General features: G+C 52.0%; 6 protein-coding genes across 6 annotated transcripts; 2 read left to right on the plus strand and 4 right to left on the minus strand.

Moving 5' to 3' along the window:
* Positions 1 to 164: 164 nt before the first annotated feature.
* Positions 165 to 3,751, minus strand: BDZ83DRAFT_283790 (fungal-specific transcription factor). The gene is made up of 7 exons (XM_060502153.1): positions 3,019 to 3,751; positions 2,532 to 2,892; positions 2,399 to 2,476; positions 2,059 to 2,328; positions 1,343 to 2,006; positions 1,051 to 1,293; positions 165 to 1,000 (listed from the first exon to the last, which is right to left on the minus strand). Exons 1-7 carry the CDS (start codon positions 3,308 to 3,310, stop codon positions 203 to 205), a joined length of 2,706 nt encoding a protein of 901 aa, XP_060365857.1. The 5' UTR covers positions 3,311 to 3,751; the 3' UTR covers positions 165 to 202.
* A 2,298-nt stretch (positions 3,752 to 6,049) lies between these two features.
* BDZ83DRAFT_575867 (WD domain-containing protein) lies at positions 6,050 to 7,342 on the minus strand (the record flags this gene model as incomplete). Its single annotated transcript, XM_060504864.1, has 6 exons — positions 6,050 to 6,213; positions 6,262 to 6,306; positions 6,339 to 6,726; positions 6,786 to 7,024; positions 7,089 to 7,162; positions 7,230 to 7,342. 6 exons carry the CDS (start codon positions 7,340 to 7,342, stop codon positions 6,050 to 6,052), a joined length of 1,023 nt encoding a protein of 340 aa, XP_060365858.1.
* A 589-nt stretch (positions 7,343 to 7,931) lies between these two features.
* Positions 7,932 to 11,652, plus strand: BDZ83DRAFT_618527 (RIC1-domain-containing protein). The gene is made up of 3 exons (XM_060508078.1): positions 7,932 to 8,606; positions 8,674 to 10,830; positions 10,884 to 11,652. Exons 1-3 carry the CDS (start codon positions 8,223 to 8,225, stop codon positions 11,583 to 11,585), a joined length of 3,243 nt encoding a protein of 1,080 aa, XP_060365859.1. The 5' UTR covers positions 7,932 to 8,222; the 3' UTR covers positions 11,586 to 11,652.
* Positions 11,653 to 12,056: 404 nt separating this feature from the next.
* BDZ83DRAFT_575879 (casein kinase II subunit beta-2) lies at positions 12,057 to 13,156 on the plus strand (the record flags this gene model as incomplete). Its single annotated transcript, XM_060504866.1, has 3 exons — positions 12,057 to 12,116; positions 12,304 to 12,549; positions 12,680 to 13,156. 3 exons carry the CDS (start codon positions 12,057 to 12,059, stop codon positions 13,154 to 13,156), a joined length of 783 nt encoding a protein of 260 aa, XP_060365860.1.
* Positions 13,157 to 14,180: 1,024 nt separating this feature from the next.
* Positions 14,181 to 15,523, minus strand: BDZ83DRAFT_575855 (PAP2 superfamily protein; the record flags this gene model as incomplete). Its single annotated transcript, XM_060504861.1, has 2 exons — positions 14,181 to 15,276; positions 15,342 to 15,523. 2 exons carry the CDS (start codon positions 15,521 to 15,523, stop codon positions 14,181 to 14,183), a joined length of 1,278 nt encoding a protein of 425 aa, XP_060365861.1.
* An 805-nt stretch (positions 15,524 to 16,328) lies between these two features.
* BDZ83DRAFT_618531 (uncharacterized protein) lies at positions 16,329 to 17,034 on the minus strand. Its single transcript, XM_060508079.1, has one exon. It carries the CDS (start codon positions 16,671 to 16,673, stop codon positions 16,455 to 16,457), a length of 219 nt encoding a protein of 72 aa, XP_060365862.1. The 5' UTR covers positions 16,674 to 17,034; the 3' UTR covers positions 16,329 to 16,454.
* Positions 17,035 to 18,655: the final 1,621 nt, after the last annotated feature.

Here is an 18,655-nt window from a genome sequence, read left to right on the forward strand (position 1 = left end):
ATCACAGATCAACGCTCTCAACTGTTTGCCTGCCTCTGCCAGTCCGGTCAGTTAGTCTCGTATTATACACATCCAAGACCGTCGAATTCCGCTCGACATCATCCGCAATCAATTGCCGTATTCTGAAACATGAAGTTATCCAGGATGGCTTCTTCGCCGTGAACTCCTTACTCCGTGACCTGGTTAGTCAAGTAACAACCGCTCAGTTTGTAGCATCCCACGAGGAAAGGTCCATCGCGTCCATCGGCCCCATGTTCATCAGTGATCGAAGTACACCCTCGGCAACGGGCGTCATGCCCGTCTGCCCCTGCAAGTCGCCCCAGCCATTTGGCATTCCGAAATCCGCTCCAGATGTATCAGGCATAGAAAACCTTTGGTTCGGCGTTAGCCCGGTGCGGATACCAAAACCGCCTGCATCGTTGAAGTAATTGGTATTTGCGTCTGCGCTACCTCGAGCGTTGTTGTTTGATTGTGCCGTAGCTGCGTTGGCATCGAAAGAGTTTCTTCCAGACCCATCAAGTCCGCCTGCCATGCTCACTCGCGGATCTGAAGCAGTCGAGTTCGGTGTTGGCCGGTTAGACTGGTCACCGTCTGGTGACCCGGACATGTTGTTGTCGCCACTGCTTTCGCTCTGTCCGAATCCAGTGACACGCCCACTGCTTGATCCGGATTTATCGTACATGGACCCGGAGCTCGGTGTTAATGAGTTTCCGTGCAATGGGAGGTTGTTGGTACTGTTTGAGCCATACAGCAAGGATGCCTCTGCAGACAGCCAGCCGCCTGGACCACCGAGATTAGTCGTCGCAGAGGCAGAGATTGGAGCGCTTTCATCATTCTGGCCAGGTTCGACGATGTTGGGCGCATTGGCAGCGTTTCCATCATCATCCACAGTCTTCATAAAGTGGCACTCGTTGCGGTAGGACATGATACCCTGGACGCCTTCCGGATCGTCACATACAGCACCACTCTTGGCGGTGCCGTTCCCGTTGGCCGAGCCGGGCTGTCAAATGATTAGCACATGTATAACTGCCAACAAGATTGTTCACTCACGCTTTCACCGCTACGGGGGAATGCCGTCTTGAGTTTTGGTATTCTCATCGCAAGGGCTTCCAAGTCAACGTCCAACTGCACAAGGAACGATTCTGTGAGAGGGTTCCTTCTCTTCAGTGCGTTCATGGCTGAGAGGAGGAACCTTAATGAGTCGGCTGTTTGGCTATCGTCCGGACGACTCTTGAGGTATTGAACAAATACCCTTGCTGCGACGTAAAGACAGAAGGATATAAATGGGTTCATCTGAGACATATTAGTACCTCAAGTCTAATGGGGCTCTTTCGGAACATACCGCTGACAGATCCATGTGTGAGATCATTCTCATGATACTCGCGATCTCGTTTGCCGCTGTAATACAGCGCACCTTGCTTTCCGCACTGACTGAAGCCGGAAGTTTGTTCTTGTCTGCCTTGAAAATGGCGGCTTGGTGCAAACAGATTGTCGATGTGTGAATGCTCATATTGGTGAAGACGATGTTGGGGTTGCCCAGACCAATCGGAAGCTTGAGGTGCGATGGCAAACAGAGAGAAGTATTGAGAAGGATGTTGTCCATGTTGCGGTGCCGCTTCCAGAACTCGCCGTTGAGGTCGTGGTCTCGGTCACCGGGGTCAGGCCGGTGCAAGTGAATCAGGTTGCGGCCAAAGAGGCATGCCATCAGTACGATGCCTCCAAAAGAGGAGAGCTTGCCAGCTCCAGACGGGCTCATGCAGTCTTGCAGCGACTGCGTCTGCTCGGGCCGGCTCATGTCGAAAGACTCCTCTGTACAGGGCAAGTTTGTCATGATGTCCTTTTCATCCACCGTCATCGGCCACCCAGTGCCAATACTTGCGTAGCGATCTTCGCAAAATGCCATCCAGAAGGTACGTCGTCTCTCCTCGCGCTCGGTCCAGTCTCTTGGCGGCGGAAGACACTGCTTCACGTCCAATCCGGCACCATCGAGGCGATGTAGGCCAATCCTAAGCACAGATTAGCTGCCGAGTCCTGGGTTGTTAGATACCTTGAGCTCACATTTGACACAGGCGAATAGCAGACCCCGTGCTCATCCAGGCCCTTGGGAAGTACATCATCTTGAATTCGTATGAGGCAAGTAGCACATGGGTCTGAGCATGAGCCACAGATATCATGTGTTCGCCATATCCTTTGATGTAATCTGCCTCGACATACTTACGAGCTCTTTGGTAGAACAAGTCTTTGAGGTCAAGGTATTTCTCAGTGATTGAGCACGACAAGGTCCATATGGCATATCGGAGTGCAACAGGCGGACGTTGGTTGGGAGCCCTGTCAGTTATGTCAGTATGCTCTTGAATAAAGCCACATTCCAACATGGCTAACTGTATGTGACTCGTACAAGTTCATGGCTGCTAGGTATCTATATTTGTGGATCATCGGCACGGATGGATGAACCTTTTCAAAGAAGATTTGGTGGCTGCGAAGCAACCGTCAGTACAATGGCCTTCAGGAGATATCATGATGATACTGACAGCTCGTCGATGGTTTCCTGCGGAGGAAGAGGTTCTTCGAGGCCCAATCCAATCATTTCCCAGGTGAAGTTGCTCCCGGCGTTGCTCATACCCATCGACATGCTCGAGTTGAAGTTAAAATCATCCATAGGAGGGGCAGCTGCATTCTGAGTCTGGGGAGACTCGCCGGTGAAGCGCCATCGGTCGACGTCGTGATCGCCGCCGAGACCAAGGGTGGGATTGGGAATACTGTAACTAGTCGGGGCGGCGGTAGTTCGGCTACGATTGGCGGTGGTTGCGTCCAAGTTGTGAGGTATGTTGGAGGAGGGATTGGATGGCACGGGGGGAGGGTCTTGAGTCTTGAGCAGGGTTTCGACTTGTTCTACATAGGGTGTAAAGACGTTCAGTCAGTCAAGGCGATGGACAGCAACACGGTAAAAAGAAGAAGACGTAGAACGAAGAAGGCAAATGTCAAGAAAGAGCAAGGCGCAAAGACGGGAATGCTCACTCAGTCGTTCCTCTAGAGCCTTGACATATCCTCGCTTGGGGCCGCTTTTCCTGCGAACCTCATCGTAGGCGCAAGAATGGCCCAGCCTGGCGCAAGTGCTGCAACTGGGCCGCACTCCGTCACACTTCAACTTGCGCTTGCGGCATATCATACATGCTAGGCGCTTCGGCTTGGGAACGTTGCTGTTATCGGCGGCCCCTTCTCGACCATTGGACTCGGCGTCTGGGCTATGAGGACGTTTGTGGGAGTTGGCGCCATTTGTATCTGGCGGCGTGGGTGTACTTGAGGACATGACGAGGGCAAAGTCTCAGGGAATCCAACTACTAATTCAATATCCGCCGATCGAACGGTCGGGCAATCCGGAGATTGATTGGGGACGAAACAGGGCGATTTCTCTTGCTATCGGAGGGGGGAACCGAATGTAAAGATGCCCTCAATCCATAGGCGCACGCGCGCACAATTACGACGGATACGGCTGCTGGCTGTCGTGTTTCGTACTAGTCGAGGCTCGTCGCACAAAGGGTGAGACGTCGTAGGCCGCTTCAAAATGAGATTGACGTCGAGAAAAGGTTTCTGAGTATTCGTACGGAGTAGGGTGTTGCAGACGATGCCAAGTCGAAAGGGGAAAATGGCAAAGGTCGTCGGTAACTGGCAGTGTAGACAAAGATGAAAGAGCGAAGAGGGCGGGCGGAAAATGGGTTATCGGTCGTCGCTGGGGCGGTGGAGAGGAGAGTGGAGGGTACCTAGGCGTAGAGGAGACGGGAGAAGCAGTGTCGGGTTCTGTCAAGAGCGCAAGACTTGGGGTTGAAGAGCAAGGATGGCTACCTTAGAAGCGGAGGATTAGGTGCAGCAATGCATCTGAGCGTGAGGTGAGGTGGTAGTATGGCGGGCACCAGCGACCAGCTGCCAACTGCGTAGCCTACTACCTACCTTATGGAACCGTACTGAGCTGGCTGGCCATTAGCATCTCACATCAGTAGGTAGGCAGGTAGGGCCAATTAGTGAGGGAGGCCTAAGTGTCTGGCAGTCAATCTGCGAGCCTGGTAGCGTCACGGCCTGGCCGCCATACCCTTTCCAGCCGAGCTCATGATTAATAAGGCGCTCCGTATCCCGTACCTTTAGTAACGTCAAAGTACATCAACGACAAGGGCCCCTAGCTTTCTGTACCTATCGCAAATGTCCACTCCATCTACATACGCGGTTATGATATGCCTAGCACGATGGACAACCCGCGGTTGGTGTACGCCACAGAAACCGTGTTACCTAGGTGTTTGACTAGATATTCGGGGGGCACTTTGTTCCATCTCATCTTGAGGCATGAATGATGAAGTATTCGCATCTCAAATCTTAGTTGCATATCCGTACAGTAATGAATGCTCACCACGACTAATCAAGTGGGGAGACACCGAGAAACCCTGCACATATGTATGCGCAGTGGGCGGTGCCGGAAAAAGACCCTACGTTGGAAGCGAAAAGCGAGAAACACGAGTCGGGTCGGATACTACTACCACAAGATCGCGAATACGCTTATTGGCAATTTGGCACTGAGTTCCAGGTCCAATTTCCCACTCACTTTCCCTCGCAGGCTCGCAGTTGCGGAGCGGAGTAGGAGTGCGGATCGTCAGGCGTGTGCTACCTACTCTATGGATAACTCCGAGTACCGACCATACCGTGTAGGTACCTCAGATATATGGTCAGTATTGTTATGTCTCCGGTCACTAGTCACCCTTGAGCTAAATTTCTTCAGGCAGCTGGAAGACAAACTTTATTCCCGACTTGACATTTCACTCCCCCTTCCACCCTTCCTCCTTGCCCTATGATGCCGCGATATTCTTACCGTTTGTTAGGTCACACCATGCATGAGAGGTAGTCAACGTGTTAACTTACACCAGTGACCAACGTCCGGGTAAAAGCCGGGAGCAGAGCTAGCCGAGGCTTGGGTTGGGTCAGGTAACTAAGGTAAGGTAGGTAGGCGAGAGTTCTTAGCAGTACTCCGTAGTCCTAGGCAAACGTCTGAACGCGCAACTTGCACCACAATCTCATGCACCACAGCCACACTGCGCTAGGAGGCAACGGCTGCGCAGCCCATGAATCCGGTACGCTGTACAGCTGCCCACGACCCCAGCATCTGCCGTCCGCCAATGATGACATCCAGACCCCTCTGCTTTGTACCAAAGCCAGTGATCATCTCAGAATGGTGACACAAGGTGAAGTAAGGTGAGGGAGGGTGGCATACGTTGCATGTGTAGGTGCAGGTAAGCACGTAGGGTACTTTTCTGCAAGTCGCGATACCTTCTCATCAGTTTCCTCCAAGGCGTCCTAATGAAGGAACCTCCCTATTGTTTATCTTATTTCCGTGCATCTAGTATTTATATATGCATGTATTCTAAGAAAACGCGTAGAGTACCACGTGCAAAATTTACCATCCGCGTATTGTGTTTACTCCGATCTGGATTCCATCCGAGAGCGATGTCAGGAAACGTGCTTGGCGCGTTTTTCTAGCCAACTATATGGGCGAAGAAGAACGAATACTCATCAGCCCGCATCTTCAAGCAGATCGTCGTTAGACGTGGAAATCTATAAAGGTATTTTTATTGCTGTGCTGCTGATCTTGACTCTCCTACTTCTACTGCAGTCAGCTGTCAAGATAGCTTACACCGCTTGATTGGGCCGCAATTGTTTCTCTGCCTCCATCTCCCGTTTCTTCCCTAACCGGCGTCAAGTTGGGCCGATCTGACTTTGGCGACAAGCAGTTCAGCTTCTCAGTCTTCTTATCTTGTAGCTCAAGCTGCCCTCCTTAAACCCCCATGCATGGTGGGGTTACTGTAAAGTCAACACACAACAGCTCAGTTTCCAAAATCAGTAGGCATTACGCTGGAACCTATATTTTCCTTTTGGAGAAGCAATTTTCGAGCTTTTAGGCATTCCCATCTATGCGACTGAGGGAGCCACCTACTCAGGGCTGTACAAGCTATGTTTCTGCGCCGTAGTAGACGGTCCCACCTCTTCGGGTTGGTGAAATTTTGTCTGATCACTTCTTCTCTGCATCCACTCCGACGATGCGAAGAACGCCAAGATCGCTATATGCAAGACAATATTTCGTCGGCGCCCAGGCTACAACCGGGCAAGGACCAGCTGTCTTGAAGGTGTGGACATGATCTCCTGACTCTGCATGTCGAATATCCAGTCCAGAGCCTGGCGATATAATTAGTATCTGCGTTATTCTTGCACAGAGCAACTTACCTTCATCGCTGCCTCCGACCAAGAAGTTGCCATCGAAAGTGAAGCCTATCGAACCATTAGATAGTTTCCGCAATCACTAGCATTGCTGTTCAACTCACTGATAGACCGCACTGGGCCGATCATGCTGGTTATAGTTCGCTGGCAAATCCAGTCTGTCGTGTCCCACAGAGAAATTATGGAATCCGAACCCCCCGTAGCAAGATAACGTCCTGTGGGTTGTAGCTCGGCTGTCAAGCAGGAAGACGTGTGTCCGCTGAGGGCAAACTCCTTTGGCTCATCGCCATGGTTGAACTGGAAGGCAGGCTTGAAATCGGGATATGTCAAGATCCGTGTTCTTCCCTCGCCAGTTGTCAAGAAGATCGTATCGCCGGCCCAGCCAAAAGCAATCTGGTTGGTCTGACTGGGCTGCTGATGCGACGCTATCGGCGTAGACTGTGTTGGTGACAGCACAAAGATGTTATCCGTCTAGCAGAATGAGCGTCAGCAGAATGTCCCAAGGTGATGCCATAATCGACGCGGCTGACCTTGTTTCCAACGACTAGAGACTGTCCATCGGGTGCCCATACAAGAGTAAAAGCGTCTCCCAAGCCTCTTATCTCGTTGATGCAAGTCTTGGACCGAACGTCCCAGAACTTGACGACTCCGTCGTTGCTTACACTGCACAACTCAGCATCCTTGACTGGATTGAATGCAACCTTTTCAATGGCAGCGGAGTGCCCCTTCAATTCGGTTGAGAACCGCACGTTTGGCTTCTCAGGATTCCCTACACAAGTAAGGCATGTTAGCCTTATTGCCCCATGGACAAGTGGATCACTTTCATCACGTACAGACGCGTAGCGTTTTGTCCGAGGAGCCTGTCGCGACCAAAGTTCCCAATGGATTCCAGGCTATCGATCGTAACCTGCAAGAACAGTCAGTATTCCGGGCCGAAACCTCCACAGGGGCTGTTCATGGATAAGGAGCCATACGTGTGCCCTCTAGAGCTTGAGCTGGGATCGTGGTACGGCTGGCTCTTGAGGTTGGTCAGGAATGCCGGAAACCTCTCCTTGGAGAGGCTCAGCCTTGTGCGAGGAGGTACCATGACAACGCGCCGGGAACACCTGGTATTATCAGAAGCAACGTGGTTTGAGTATAATCCTAGATGGTATGTCGAGATCAGTGTGTGAGCACAACTCAAATAGTAGAGGATCAAGCTGGATGATAGGATAGTATGCAGTGTGTGTGTCGACCGCAGTGGTGACTATTCAAGTGCACAATACTAATCGATCAGTACATACAAATTGAGTCTCTAAGCAGAGTAAAGCCAATGCTGTTTGAATATACACTGATTGTTGTTGGTCGACGCCTCACCCCAGAATGGACTTCACGATGTTGTCGTTGGTATGCAGAAGCGAATGCGGTGGGTATACGGAGTGGATATCGGTACCTACCCACGCTACCTTGAGTGCTTGGGTATCTTACTCCCCTGTAGTACCTCAAGGCACACCTCGTTGAGTCCATCTTACGGCACCACTGATTATCTAATGATGCTCGGGTACGGCGGTCCGAACAAAGCGCCTGTAACATGCTGCCTGGAGTGCTGCGTGCAGCTGCCAAAGACCGAAAAAGGCGGGTCGGGTACCTTATCGATGGGAAGCTCCCCTGGTGGCTTCACAAGCTCCCGCCGGCGACAAGGAGCTCGTACAATAATGCTTATCCCAAGCCGCCAATCCGCATCATCAGTTCCCTTCCTACTCCGCATATTGATTTCATCCAAGGGCCTCGATTGATTTGAAAATAACATGATGTTCCTCGTTTGAAAGACAACTAGCGGCCATGATCAAGACATTGTGCAGCTCGACGACAAAGAATACCTGGTCTTCGGCTCGAAGAAGCCCCCGTTTGTCACCAACAACACCTTGCCATTGCGACGGCATATCCTCCCCGAAACGATTGACGCGTTTACATAGGGCCTTGCCGAGATGTATTGGCCCATAGGAACCCCGAGAATCTTCGCAACAAATAGCAGGTCTGGTCCTGCCTTCAACCTGGTCGTTTCTCACGATGGCCTGCCCAATCCCTTCGATAATCGGCCGACAGACGAGGCCTCAGAATCGCCTTTCGGGAATGTGCAACAGCAGCAATCGCCGCACGATACTCTTGAGCTGGCGACGCCAATGACACCGCTGACGCCCGGCATTCAGCCAGTTGACGATCAAGATCACGACCCGGAAACAAGTCGGCCATCACCCCGCCTCAATGTCAACATTCCCCTAAAAGATCCCGTCCTCGCACTGCGCATCTCCCGTCCTGGCCACCTTTTTGCATCGATAACCTCCACTTCAATGACAATATGGCAAGCCAAGGTTGGTTCTTGTTCCGGATAGCGCTGTCTTGTAAAGCCCAATGAACCACGCTTACGTTCTTCTCAAGCCCACTGTGATTTTGGCAGTGGTAGTTCGCTCGGAAACTTCCCTATCGACTTATGGCGAAAACGTCGACCTTCTGATGAGACCTGATTCGGCTATTCTTGTGGTCCGGACTACCTTAGGCTACCTCATCACATACTCACTCGCAATGGACTCCGAAGCCCAAGTCTACAAACCGTATTTCCCGAGCTACGCAAACATCCAACGACGTCGTCAGAACCATCATGGCCAGCCCGGAAGTACAGCTCCAGACCAGTATCTCTGGGGCCCTGGTGAAGGTCAAGGAGTGCGTGATGTAAGCGTTCGTTTCAGGATGGTCATCAAAGTTGATGCTGGTATAGAGAGTGCTCTGGCACTGGATGACGAGCTGGTTGTTGCCACGCGCAAACCAGGTGCCATCCAGTGTATCCGCTGGACCCCGGATCAGAGTGGAAGCCAGACTAAGACAGAAATCATCAGTCGAATGGGATGGCTAGAAAAGAAGATAACCGTCGTCGAGATGACCCATGATCGGCCTATGAACCTGTCAACCTGGACCACAAGTGACGGCAAGGTCTATGCAGTCCAGCGGCTTCATCCTCGCGAAGAGGCCGACCCAAAGAAGCTTTTCAAGGGATATTGCTTCCACACGCCCGCTAAACCGGAGGAGTCTGCCATAAAAGCAGTCATCAATGCCAGATTCTCATTGATTGCTATAGGTTGCGCAGATGGGTCCATCCGTGTTTACTCAGCTCGAGATTATGCTGGCAATATTCCTCCTTCGCATACCCACACCATTCCAGTGTCGACAACGGTTTCTGGTTTACTTACGACTCTCAGCTACTCACCTGACGGCTACTGTTTGTTTGCTGGATACGAAAGCGGCTGGGCTACATGGAGCGTTTACGGGAAGCCGGGCAGCAGCAGTTTTGGCGCACACAATGCTATCATTGAGGCCAATGGCGAAAACTGGATTTCTGGCATTGGAGACGCCGTCTGGCTCGGCAGCGGCTCGGAAATTCTTATCACACATCGCAAGCACGAGGCGATTTGGGTGCTCGAAATGGCGAGAAGCGCAGTCGTTGGCAACTACAACGCTGCAAATCTCATGCGCACCGTTTTGCAGACGAGTACCAACGTCATGATATATCGCGGATATGACCTACCAGATCTAGCCAGCATCTCTGCGGAGCCGCATCTTTGGCACACAACGAAAGTACCCTCGGCCTATCTACTTCAGCAGTGGCCCATCCGCCACACTGTCATTTCACCAGACGGTCGATACGTGGCTGTAGCCGGGCGCCGAGGTTTGGCTCACTATAGTGTCAACAGTGGTCGTTGGAAAACGTTTGCCAACGAAGCCATGGAAAATGAATTTCAAGTTAGGGGCAGTATGTGCTGGTATCAGCATATCCTCGTGGCTGCTGTTGAGGCCAACAAGTCGCACGAATTGCGCCTCTACTCGAGAGAAACGGCGCTCGACAACTCTCAAGTACTTCACACTGAGCGACTACCAGCTCCAGCAGTTTTAGTGACTACTTCGGGAGAGGATTCGCTCCTTGTGTACACCTACGACAACCTACTCTACCACTTCATTTTCGCGCCCACCAACGGTTCGATTAGATTGGTTCAGCTAGGTCAGATCGCATTTCATGGCATCGTGCGCTCGCCTGCAAGAGTCCGCGGTCTGAGCTGGATTTTGCCAGACAGCCAACTCGTGGACGGTGACCCGTCACAAGATGTCGCCGTGGCATCTGTTCTATTCCTAGTAGATGCCAAATTGGTATTGCTACAACCCTCTTTCAATAGCGAGGGCAATTTGAAGTACGACATGAAAGTCATCGCTCAAAACGTTGAATTTCATGTGAGCATGCGGGACCAGCCCCATTTTGATGGACTAGCTACACATGCCGAGGCGTTATCGCCTACGGGGGCAGACGTGACTCTACGCAACTCACTCTGGGTGTTTGATGGCCAGGATTTCAAGGTCTGGGCAGACATACAAGAGGTGCTGCAAGCGGCTTCAAATGAGGCACAACGAGAACTGCCAAAGACAATATCGGTCCCTCTAGACTTTTACCCCCTTTCGACACTTCTTGGAAAGGGCATTATTCTTGGAATTGAAGCTGATCTAATACAGCGACGAGACATCAGCTTCTCCTTCTTCCGCTTCGCCATTCGAGTTGGTTTACCATTACTACTTTTGAGAGACGCCTTGCTAATAGTAATTAACAGACACATTTATTCTTGCCTGACATTCTGCGATTCCTCCTGACTGAGGGCCGCAAAGTAGATGCAGTCAAGCTTTCAGACCGGTATCAAAATCTGGAATATTTCGCACACGCGTTGGAGATACTGCTTCACAAGGTGTTGGATAAGGAAGTTGATTCCGGACCAAGCCCTGAGGAAGCAATCTTACCAAGAGTGCTTTCGCTTTTGTCGTCTTTTAAGCAGTACCTAGATATCGTGGTGCAATGTACAAGGAAAACGGAGGTGCGGCAATGGCGCACGCTTTTCGCATACCTCCCGCCGGTACAAGAGCTTTTCGAAGAGTCACTTCAGCGAGGATCATTAAAGACGGCCGGAGGCTATCTCATCATCTTGCATACTCTAGATGAGCTTGGGTCTGCGTCAGAACAAACAGTACGCTTGCTGTCCAGAGCAATGAAGGAGGGTGACTGGGAGCTGTGCAAAGAACTTGCGCGATTCTTAGCAGCAATGGATGAAACTGGAGACACGCTCCGTGAAGCAATGGAAGGCGTGAATATTTCCATGCAGGGTAACAAGGACCAATCTGGGCTGATGAGTCGTCTTGATGTGCCTCACAGCAAAGCCGTAAATGGCTTGGGGTTGAAGTATATAGAGCAGAGCGACGAGATGGAGTCGGAGGGTCAGTCGGTCAGCTCTGCCGCCAGCTTTAGCTCAGACGGCCGCTAGAAGGCGCTGAAGTATGGATAACGAAGTTCATGAGTGCCATTCCCAACGATTGCCCGTGACATTACAGACATGATGTACTCATCTAGATGACCGTGATGGACGAGGCGCTGCTGTTCCGTTGACACTTGTGCAGACGCTCCTGCATAAACTTTGGGTTGTGCAATGACCGGTGCAACAGGTACGTACCTCCCCCGCCCCCTCCAGTGTCCCTGGCAGGCACGGCTGGCCAGGCGCACCACAGCCCCGCCAACTGCTTTCTGCCCTGCAGATGAGCGCAGAGAAACACCGTCAATCACCACCCAATGAGAAACACATTCGCTCTGGTTTCTTCACATCAGCGCCCATAATCGAGACGGCCGAGCGACCGCGATTACTCGACATTCACGAACGATCTAGACATTCCGACGCGACCGTACCTCTGGGCCATGATCTGAGCGCTCGTCGAGGCACGAGTCGCACTTTCTTCCCGCCATGATGGATGACTTCGTTAGCGAGTCGGACAGTGACTATACGAGCTACTGGCGAGACTGGGTGAGTGCGGAAAGACTGGTGATGGGCTTTCTGCGTTCGAAAGGAGATTTGATGAGGGTGGAAGCCAAGGTTGCTGGCTTTGGGCTGCGACGCGGTCATTGGCGCACTGTTGAATGCCCTCGCAATAGCCTTGGAGGACTGCCGCTGAACCAAAGACGAATCGCCTGCTGACCGTGGCTCTTTGTAGTTCATTTCCTCTCGTGGCAACGAATATTTTTGCGAAATTGACGAGGACTACCTCACGGATCGGTTCAACTTGACTGGGCTGAACACGGAGGTCCAATACTACCAATATGCGTTGGATCTCATCACCGATGTCTTCGACCTCGACTGCGACGATGAGATGAGGGAGACGATCGAGAAGTCTGCGAGGCATCTGTATGGTCTCGTACACGCCCGATTCATCGTCACGACAAGGGGCTTGGCTAAGATGGTAAGCTACATCTTCTCTCGGATCTTTCTCCAGCTCCTTTTTTTTTGGTCCTTGTACCCAAAGAGATTGAGAAGGAGGATCATGGACATATGCATCTTTACTACGATGGCAAAACTAACACTTCTCGCAGCTTGAAAAGTACAAGAAGGCCGACTTTGGCAAATGCCCCCGCGTGATGTGTCATTCGCACCCTCTCCTTCCCATGGGCCTCGCCGACATCCCCAACCTGAAGCCCGTCAAGCTCTACTGTGCACGCTGCGAGGACATTTATAACCCAAAGTCCTCGCGCCACGCCGCTATTGACGGCGCCTACTTTGGCACCTCGTTCCACAACATCATCTTCCAGGCCTACCCGGCACTCATCCCCACCAAGAGCGCCGAGCGCTACATCCCGCGCGTCTACGGCTTCAAAGTTCACGCCCCCGCGGCCCTCATCCGGTGGCAGCACCAGAAGAAGGACGCCATGCGTCGTCGCCTGCGGAAGATGGAAGTGGACAGCGGGTTCCGGGACGAGGATCTCCTGGAGGACGACGACGACGATGTCGAGTTCGAGGGCACAGAAGCCCGCGTACGGGCCGGGGATGACGAGGGCGTTGCCATGGCGTGAAGTAGAAGGAAGAACCAGGCGAAGACGGTCTTCGCTCATCTTTGGCTACTTTCCTAGCCTGGCACCACATCAACATTGCACAAGGGGGGCGACCGGATAAAAGGCTTTCTTTGGGCTAGGGCACGGCTACCTCCCGCTTTGCTGTTACTTTTCTTTTCAGTTTCATCTCTCCTATTCGGTAGACTGGGGCCTCGGGAATAATGATATGATGGCTTTCATGATCAACCAGTTACCCTTTCGTGCTGCGGCCGCTTGACGGTACGCGTGAATACTTGGTGTTCCGTTCATCATTCCACATGTCATGGGTTCATCAACAAATGTATCCAAACCTCTATGTCCAATGAGCTTGCAGATTCTCTTGATGACCAAAGTAGGCGAGGTACGGCAGCAGATCAGGGCTATGGTTGTAAAGGCAGGCTTTGATTCCTCCCCAACATGGCAGCACAGTCGAAAAGCCATGTGACAAGGTAGGCCAGCAAGACACTGTCATCTTGTGCCGCGGTTCATAGTATACTCGAACAAGCGCAAACACCCAAATTATTTGGGCAATGCTAGTATAGTGTGGCAGGGAGTCCGATGATTGTGAGCACACATGTACGCCTCCCCACGCCTCCCCCAGGCGTTTCTGAACTATTAGTAGCGCCGTGGTCCCGGCGTCGTCAGTACAGATACAAAGAGTCGGAGTTAGAGTTAATTTAGAAAATCGAAGATAGCCTACTACAGCTAGTGCCTTGCAGATCTTAGTGGATAAGAGCTGTAGCGGTAAGTGAGCTATCAAAGTTCTTTATCCATGATCAACATTTTGCACAAATAGAACGGGTCAACAGAGGTCATCAGTCACAAATCTATTCCGTAACGGTCATATCTGTATGCCATGCCTGGCCCCATAAGAAACAATTGCCCTAGGTCTCCGCCAGTTCTTTTCTTCAGGCGGGTGGTATACCGTAAACTCCGTTCATGCCCCAATATGCCCAGTGTGGAAATGCGATGGATGCTTTAGCATGCCGCATCCAGTCTATCGTAATCAGAACCGATTTTCAGTCTCAGGCTCGTCATGAGAGCCTTGCTTGCCCATATACTGCGTTGATGTTGCTTGACCAATGACTGGTCTCGACACATATGCCTCTTCCTCATCGCCAGGCCGAATAAAGTCTCCTTTGTCAGTCGCGTAACTGTACGAGCCAACACCAGACCACCAAGCTTTATCGTGGCTGCGAGGACCCCAAGCCCAGCCAGCGCCCTGAGTAATCGGAAGGTGATAGTAGCGGAAGGCGAAGATGGATGTGAAAATCCCAATCATGTAGCCGAAGAGAATGTCAAAACCGTGGTGGCGAAAGTCGAACCAGCGAGAGCCAGCAATGAAGATGGAAGCGAACCAAGGTATGACAACGATGGTCAGGAGATAGATCGGAGGGGCAGCAGCTTGTCGACGGACAGCCGTTACGACCTTGTTATGCTCAGCCAAATTCCTTGCCGCAGTAGTGGAATCAGGGTTGAGCGATCCGCTTTCGCCGAGTCCAACCTCCTCATAACCGGATCCAGACTTCTTGATGCGAGAGGGAAAAGCCGAGTGTGAATCGGCACCGTTGTCTGAAGCCACGAATGGCAGGGTAACGGCGAACTTGCTGGCGAGGAACAGAGACAGGTAGATCAAACCGGCGGCGGCGGAGCTCGAGTGACCAGACGGGTAGCTGCGGAAGCCGTCGTTGAGCGTGTGCGAATCGGTATTTGTGCAAATGGCTGCAGACACGAGCTGGCCAAAGCCGGCCGCACCTGTCAAGCCGGTAATGTTGGCGGATGTGCCACCAACGATGTACTTCTGTATGTTGGCCAGGTCGGGCTGGCATCGAGAAAGAAGATCGGGTCGTGGTTTACCGAACATGTTCTTCATACCGTTGGTGATGAAGAAGGCGCCAACGTGAGCGAGAGCGAGACCGAGATATCCAACGTGCAATTCCCACAGCTTCCGCTTCCAGATGAGAGACTTGGGGGTTCCTTTGGGAACAGTGTTTCCGGGAACGAGGATGAGGCACACGGCAGCGATGACGATGATGGGGCCAGCGACAGCAATGATGGCAGCTAGCCACATAGGCACGGTCTCGTGGTGGGTGAAAGGGAAGCTGTTGTGATTTGGGTCAGCGATATGCGGTAGAAGGGACGCTAAGCAGCGTTTTTGGCGTCTTACGAGATATTGGGGTCGAGGACAGAGAAAGGACGCTTGTTCGGCTCGACGACGCCCAATACGGTGGCAATGCCGCCGACAACGGCGAGGACAAGCCAGTCGAAGACGTATGATCCAATTAACGAGGGAGTCCAGTGGCCGCGGTGCGGACGGCGCCTGGAATAAGGCGCTGGTGATTCGGGCATCTTGTAGTACGAGGGCCTCGACGAGGGCGACAAGTTTGCGAGAGGAATGGACGAGGACATGAGGTGAAGGGTGAGGGGAGAGAAGGAAAAGGCAAGAAGTAGTTGGGGGAGGAGAAGGAGGTCATCCGAATCCGAAGGGAGGTGGCTCCAAGCTACTTCAGGTGAATGAAAGGCAGCAGGCGTATGTGTATGGGCAGAGGGAAAGAGAGTTTTAGTGTTATGGGGTTAGGAATGGGGAAAGGATCCGCACGGCGACAATGATGGCGTAGTGAATAGTGCGCGCGGATACGGCACCTGGGTGGTGGCTGGTTGGGGTTGCGGTACCTCGCGGAGAGGTATCTAGGGTGAGATGTATGAGAGTGAGAGCGGCAGGGGCGAAAATCGGGCTGATGAAATTATCAGGCCAAGGTGAAAATGAGTCGGGTCTGAGGAGTTGCGATGTGAGAGTGAAAAAGGTAAAGGTTGGTCGGCGCGAGTAAAGAGAGAAGTGCAGAAACGGCAACAAGACACGAGGGGCCGGCGACTTGTTTGATGTTTGAATAATGTGTAGTGTAAGGTACGTGTAAGGGACCTGAGAACGCGCCAAGCGTAGTAGCACGGTACATGCGGCGATGTGGATTTGGTCTGCTGGCTGATCTTGTCTCTGGCGAAAATGGGCAGTGGAGGTCAGGTTACGGATTGTAGGAAACCCGATGGCAATTGAATACGCGAAGACGTTTTGAGAGAATATGAAGAGAAGTTGAGCTGTCAGGTATTCGTACACTCAAGGCCCAGGGCTCAAGACTTAGGAGACATGGGAACTGCCCTGAGATGAAGAAGGTGGAAGGGACGGATGCACTTGAGGTCAACGACAGGGAGGGAGGGTGCCGAAACAAACGGAGTAAGCAGTCGCGTGGCAGTGCTCGAGACGGCGGCGGTAGTTTGGGGCGATTCAAGAGGAGCTGTTGGCTAACGTGATACATTGAGGTACATCGATCAGCGGCAACGTAACCTTAACATTGTAGTAAAATGCAGCCAGCCAGTCCAGCGACGGGCATCGATAATCGTGCAGCCCACGAGCCGCAAGAGAATTGAAGCATTGCAAAATAATTAGCATTATCAACTGCGTTAGGGCTCGTTCATCCGTACACGTCCAAACTTTGATGGGCATTATGGGGTCTGCAGATGACTGACAGCGCAATGCATGAATGCTGAAGGTGAGCACGAGCTTGAGCTACGCCAGCAGGCAACAGATGAAGGAAGTCCCCTGATGCAGGCGCAGCCGATCATGGACCATCGCATCTAATGTATTTTTGGGCTTGGACGAAGCCAACAGAGTACAGACTAATACAGCACGGCCGAGCCATTTGACGTAGCTGTGCGATTAGCATATGGCTCTTTTCCTCACTCGGCTAATCTCGCAGCTTAGGATCCCGCGGACTCGCTGCGGACTCGTTGCCACAGCCCTGCCATTTCATCATCAACGTTAACCGGAACCCGAGGGGTGATACACTTTAGATGGCAAAAGGTAAGGTATCCATATGTTGCGCGTTACGCGTTGCGCGAAGAGCCGAAAGAAGAACGAAGAAGTGGAAAGGTAAAAAGGTCACAGCAGCCCAAGCCATTTCTTGACTGGAATGACCAATCCCGAGTCTCTGAAGTGTTTGAGAAGGCGCCTGAGGGAGCCCATTTGGCCCGTCTTGCGACTTCCATCACCAGAGGGAAATAACGAAGGGAAGGAACATAGGTACTTTGTAAGGCTGCGCCTGGCGGATACTTGCAAGGTACCTCTGATTTCCATTCCCGTTGCGGAGGTGAGAATGGAAAGGCCCCATCTGAGACTTCACACCAGACCTGACCGACCTGTGCGCCTGCTTCCCGTGTTCCCGTTGCGAAGTAAGGTACTTGACGAGCCCCTTTCGCTTACCTTACCTAAGGCAGTACGTACCACAAGATGCACGATGCACCGGCGAGGGTGGCTTGGGTCTCGGCACTGTGGATCACAAAAAGCAGTCAATCGACTGAATCCTGTCACTTCTGACTCTGCCAAGAGTCTTGTCAGCTTCACTTTCATCAACCTGTCACTTTAACTTGCCCGTCGCGCCGCGTTCTTTTGGTCTGATCATTGACTATGTTATGTCTAGGATTCTATGAACCACTTTACAGACCAAGGACAGAAGATTGCGCACCAATCCGTTGCTCTATGCCACAAATATGCCAAGCACGCGCCGTCACTCGATTTTCAATTACCAACCACTGACCGACCACCGGCATACACATATACACACACTCAATCACAGCCGACACTTGCATCCATAACGACTTGTCGGTCCGATAGACTGAGCGTTTAACTGACAGAGAAACACTTACAACTCTCGTCTTTGCCTGTCGCCTGAGACTATTCCTGAGAAATTCCAGGGTAACTAGCATACCTACATTCCAACCCATTTCCTGACATCGTCTTATTCAGCCAGCCATCACGACTCACGACACTCGCTTCTCGTCGCACACCGGCCTTGTGTGCTCGCCTGTTCCGTCTTGGTCCCGACCTTGGCCCGGGATCATCGGCAGACCGGCACATCGACACCTTCGTCAATCTTTAAAACGCGTGGCCTCTGCCCAATGCCACAGCTCAGCCCGCCTAAGCCGAAGGCACATTTCAGAAGATATTGCTGCTAACAAAGATTGAAATACGAATTTGGGTTCTCCATATTTTACTGTGAGCCTCTGTTCAGCCGCCATGGCGAACTGGTATGGCACCAGAACATTGCTATTCAGTTCTCCCTCCACTGCACTGTGATAGCCAGTAAATGCTCCGCGGTATTCTCGGGCACCGATGCAAACGATGGCAACGGTGTTCAATCCCCATTGATCACTTTCTTGCAGATCGTCGCTACAGCAACCCAAAGTCCGGTGGCACGGCGGGCGGAAATATATACCCAAGTAAAATTGACTTTGTTCATTTGTTCAAATGGGCGGATAACTTGATCAGGACTACAGAGTCAAAGAATGCACTCCATACGAAGTACAACTCAAAATGTTTTCCGCTCATGCAACGCAGCAAACCCCCCATTACGCCTGCGGACTAGGAACGCCCAATTAACCCCTTGTCCCACACTGTTTGGGGTGCTTCATTGGTCTGCAGATCCCGAA

This window comes from Colletotrichum acutatum (assembly GCF_030867785.1).
Source record: "Colletotrichum acutatum strain CBS 112980 chromosome Unknown BDZ83scaffold_38, whole genome shotgun sequence".
In the NCBI taxonomy this organism is placed as follows: Eukaryota; Fungi; Ascomycota; class Sordariomycetes; order Glomerellales; family Glomerellaceae; genus Colletotrichum; species Colletotrichum acutatum.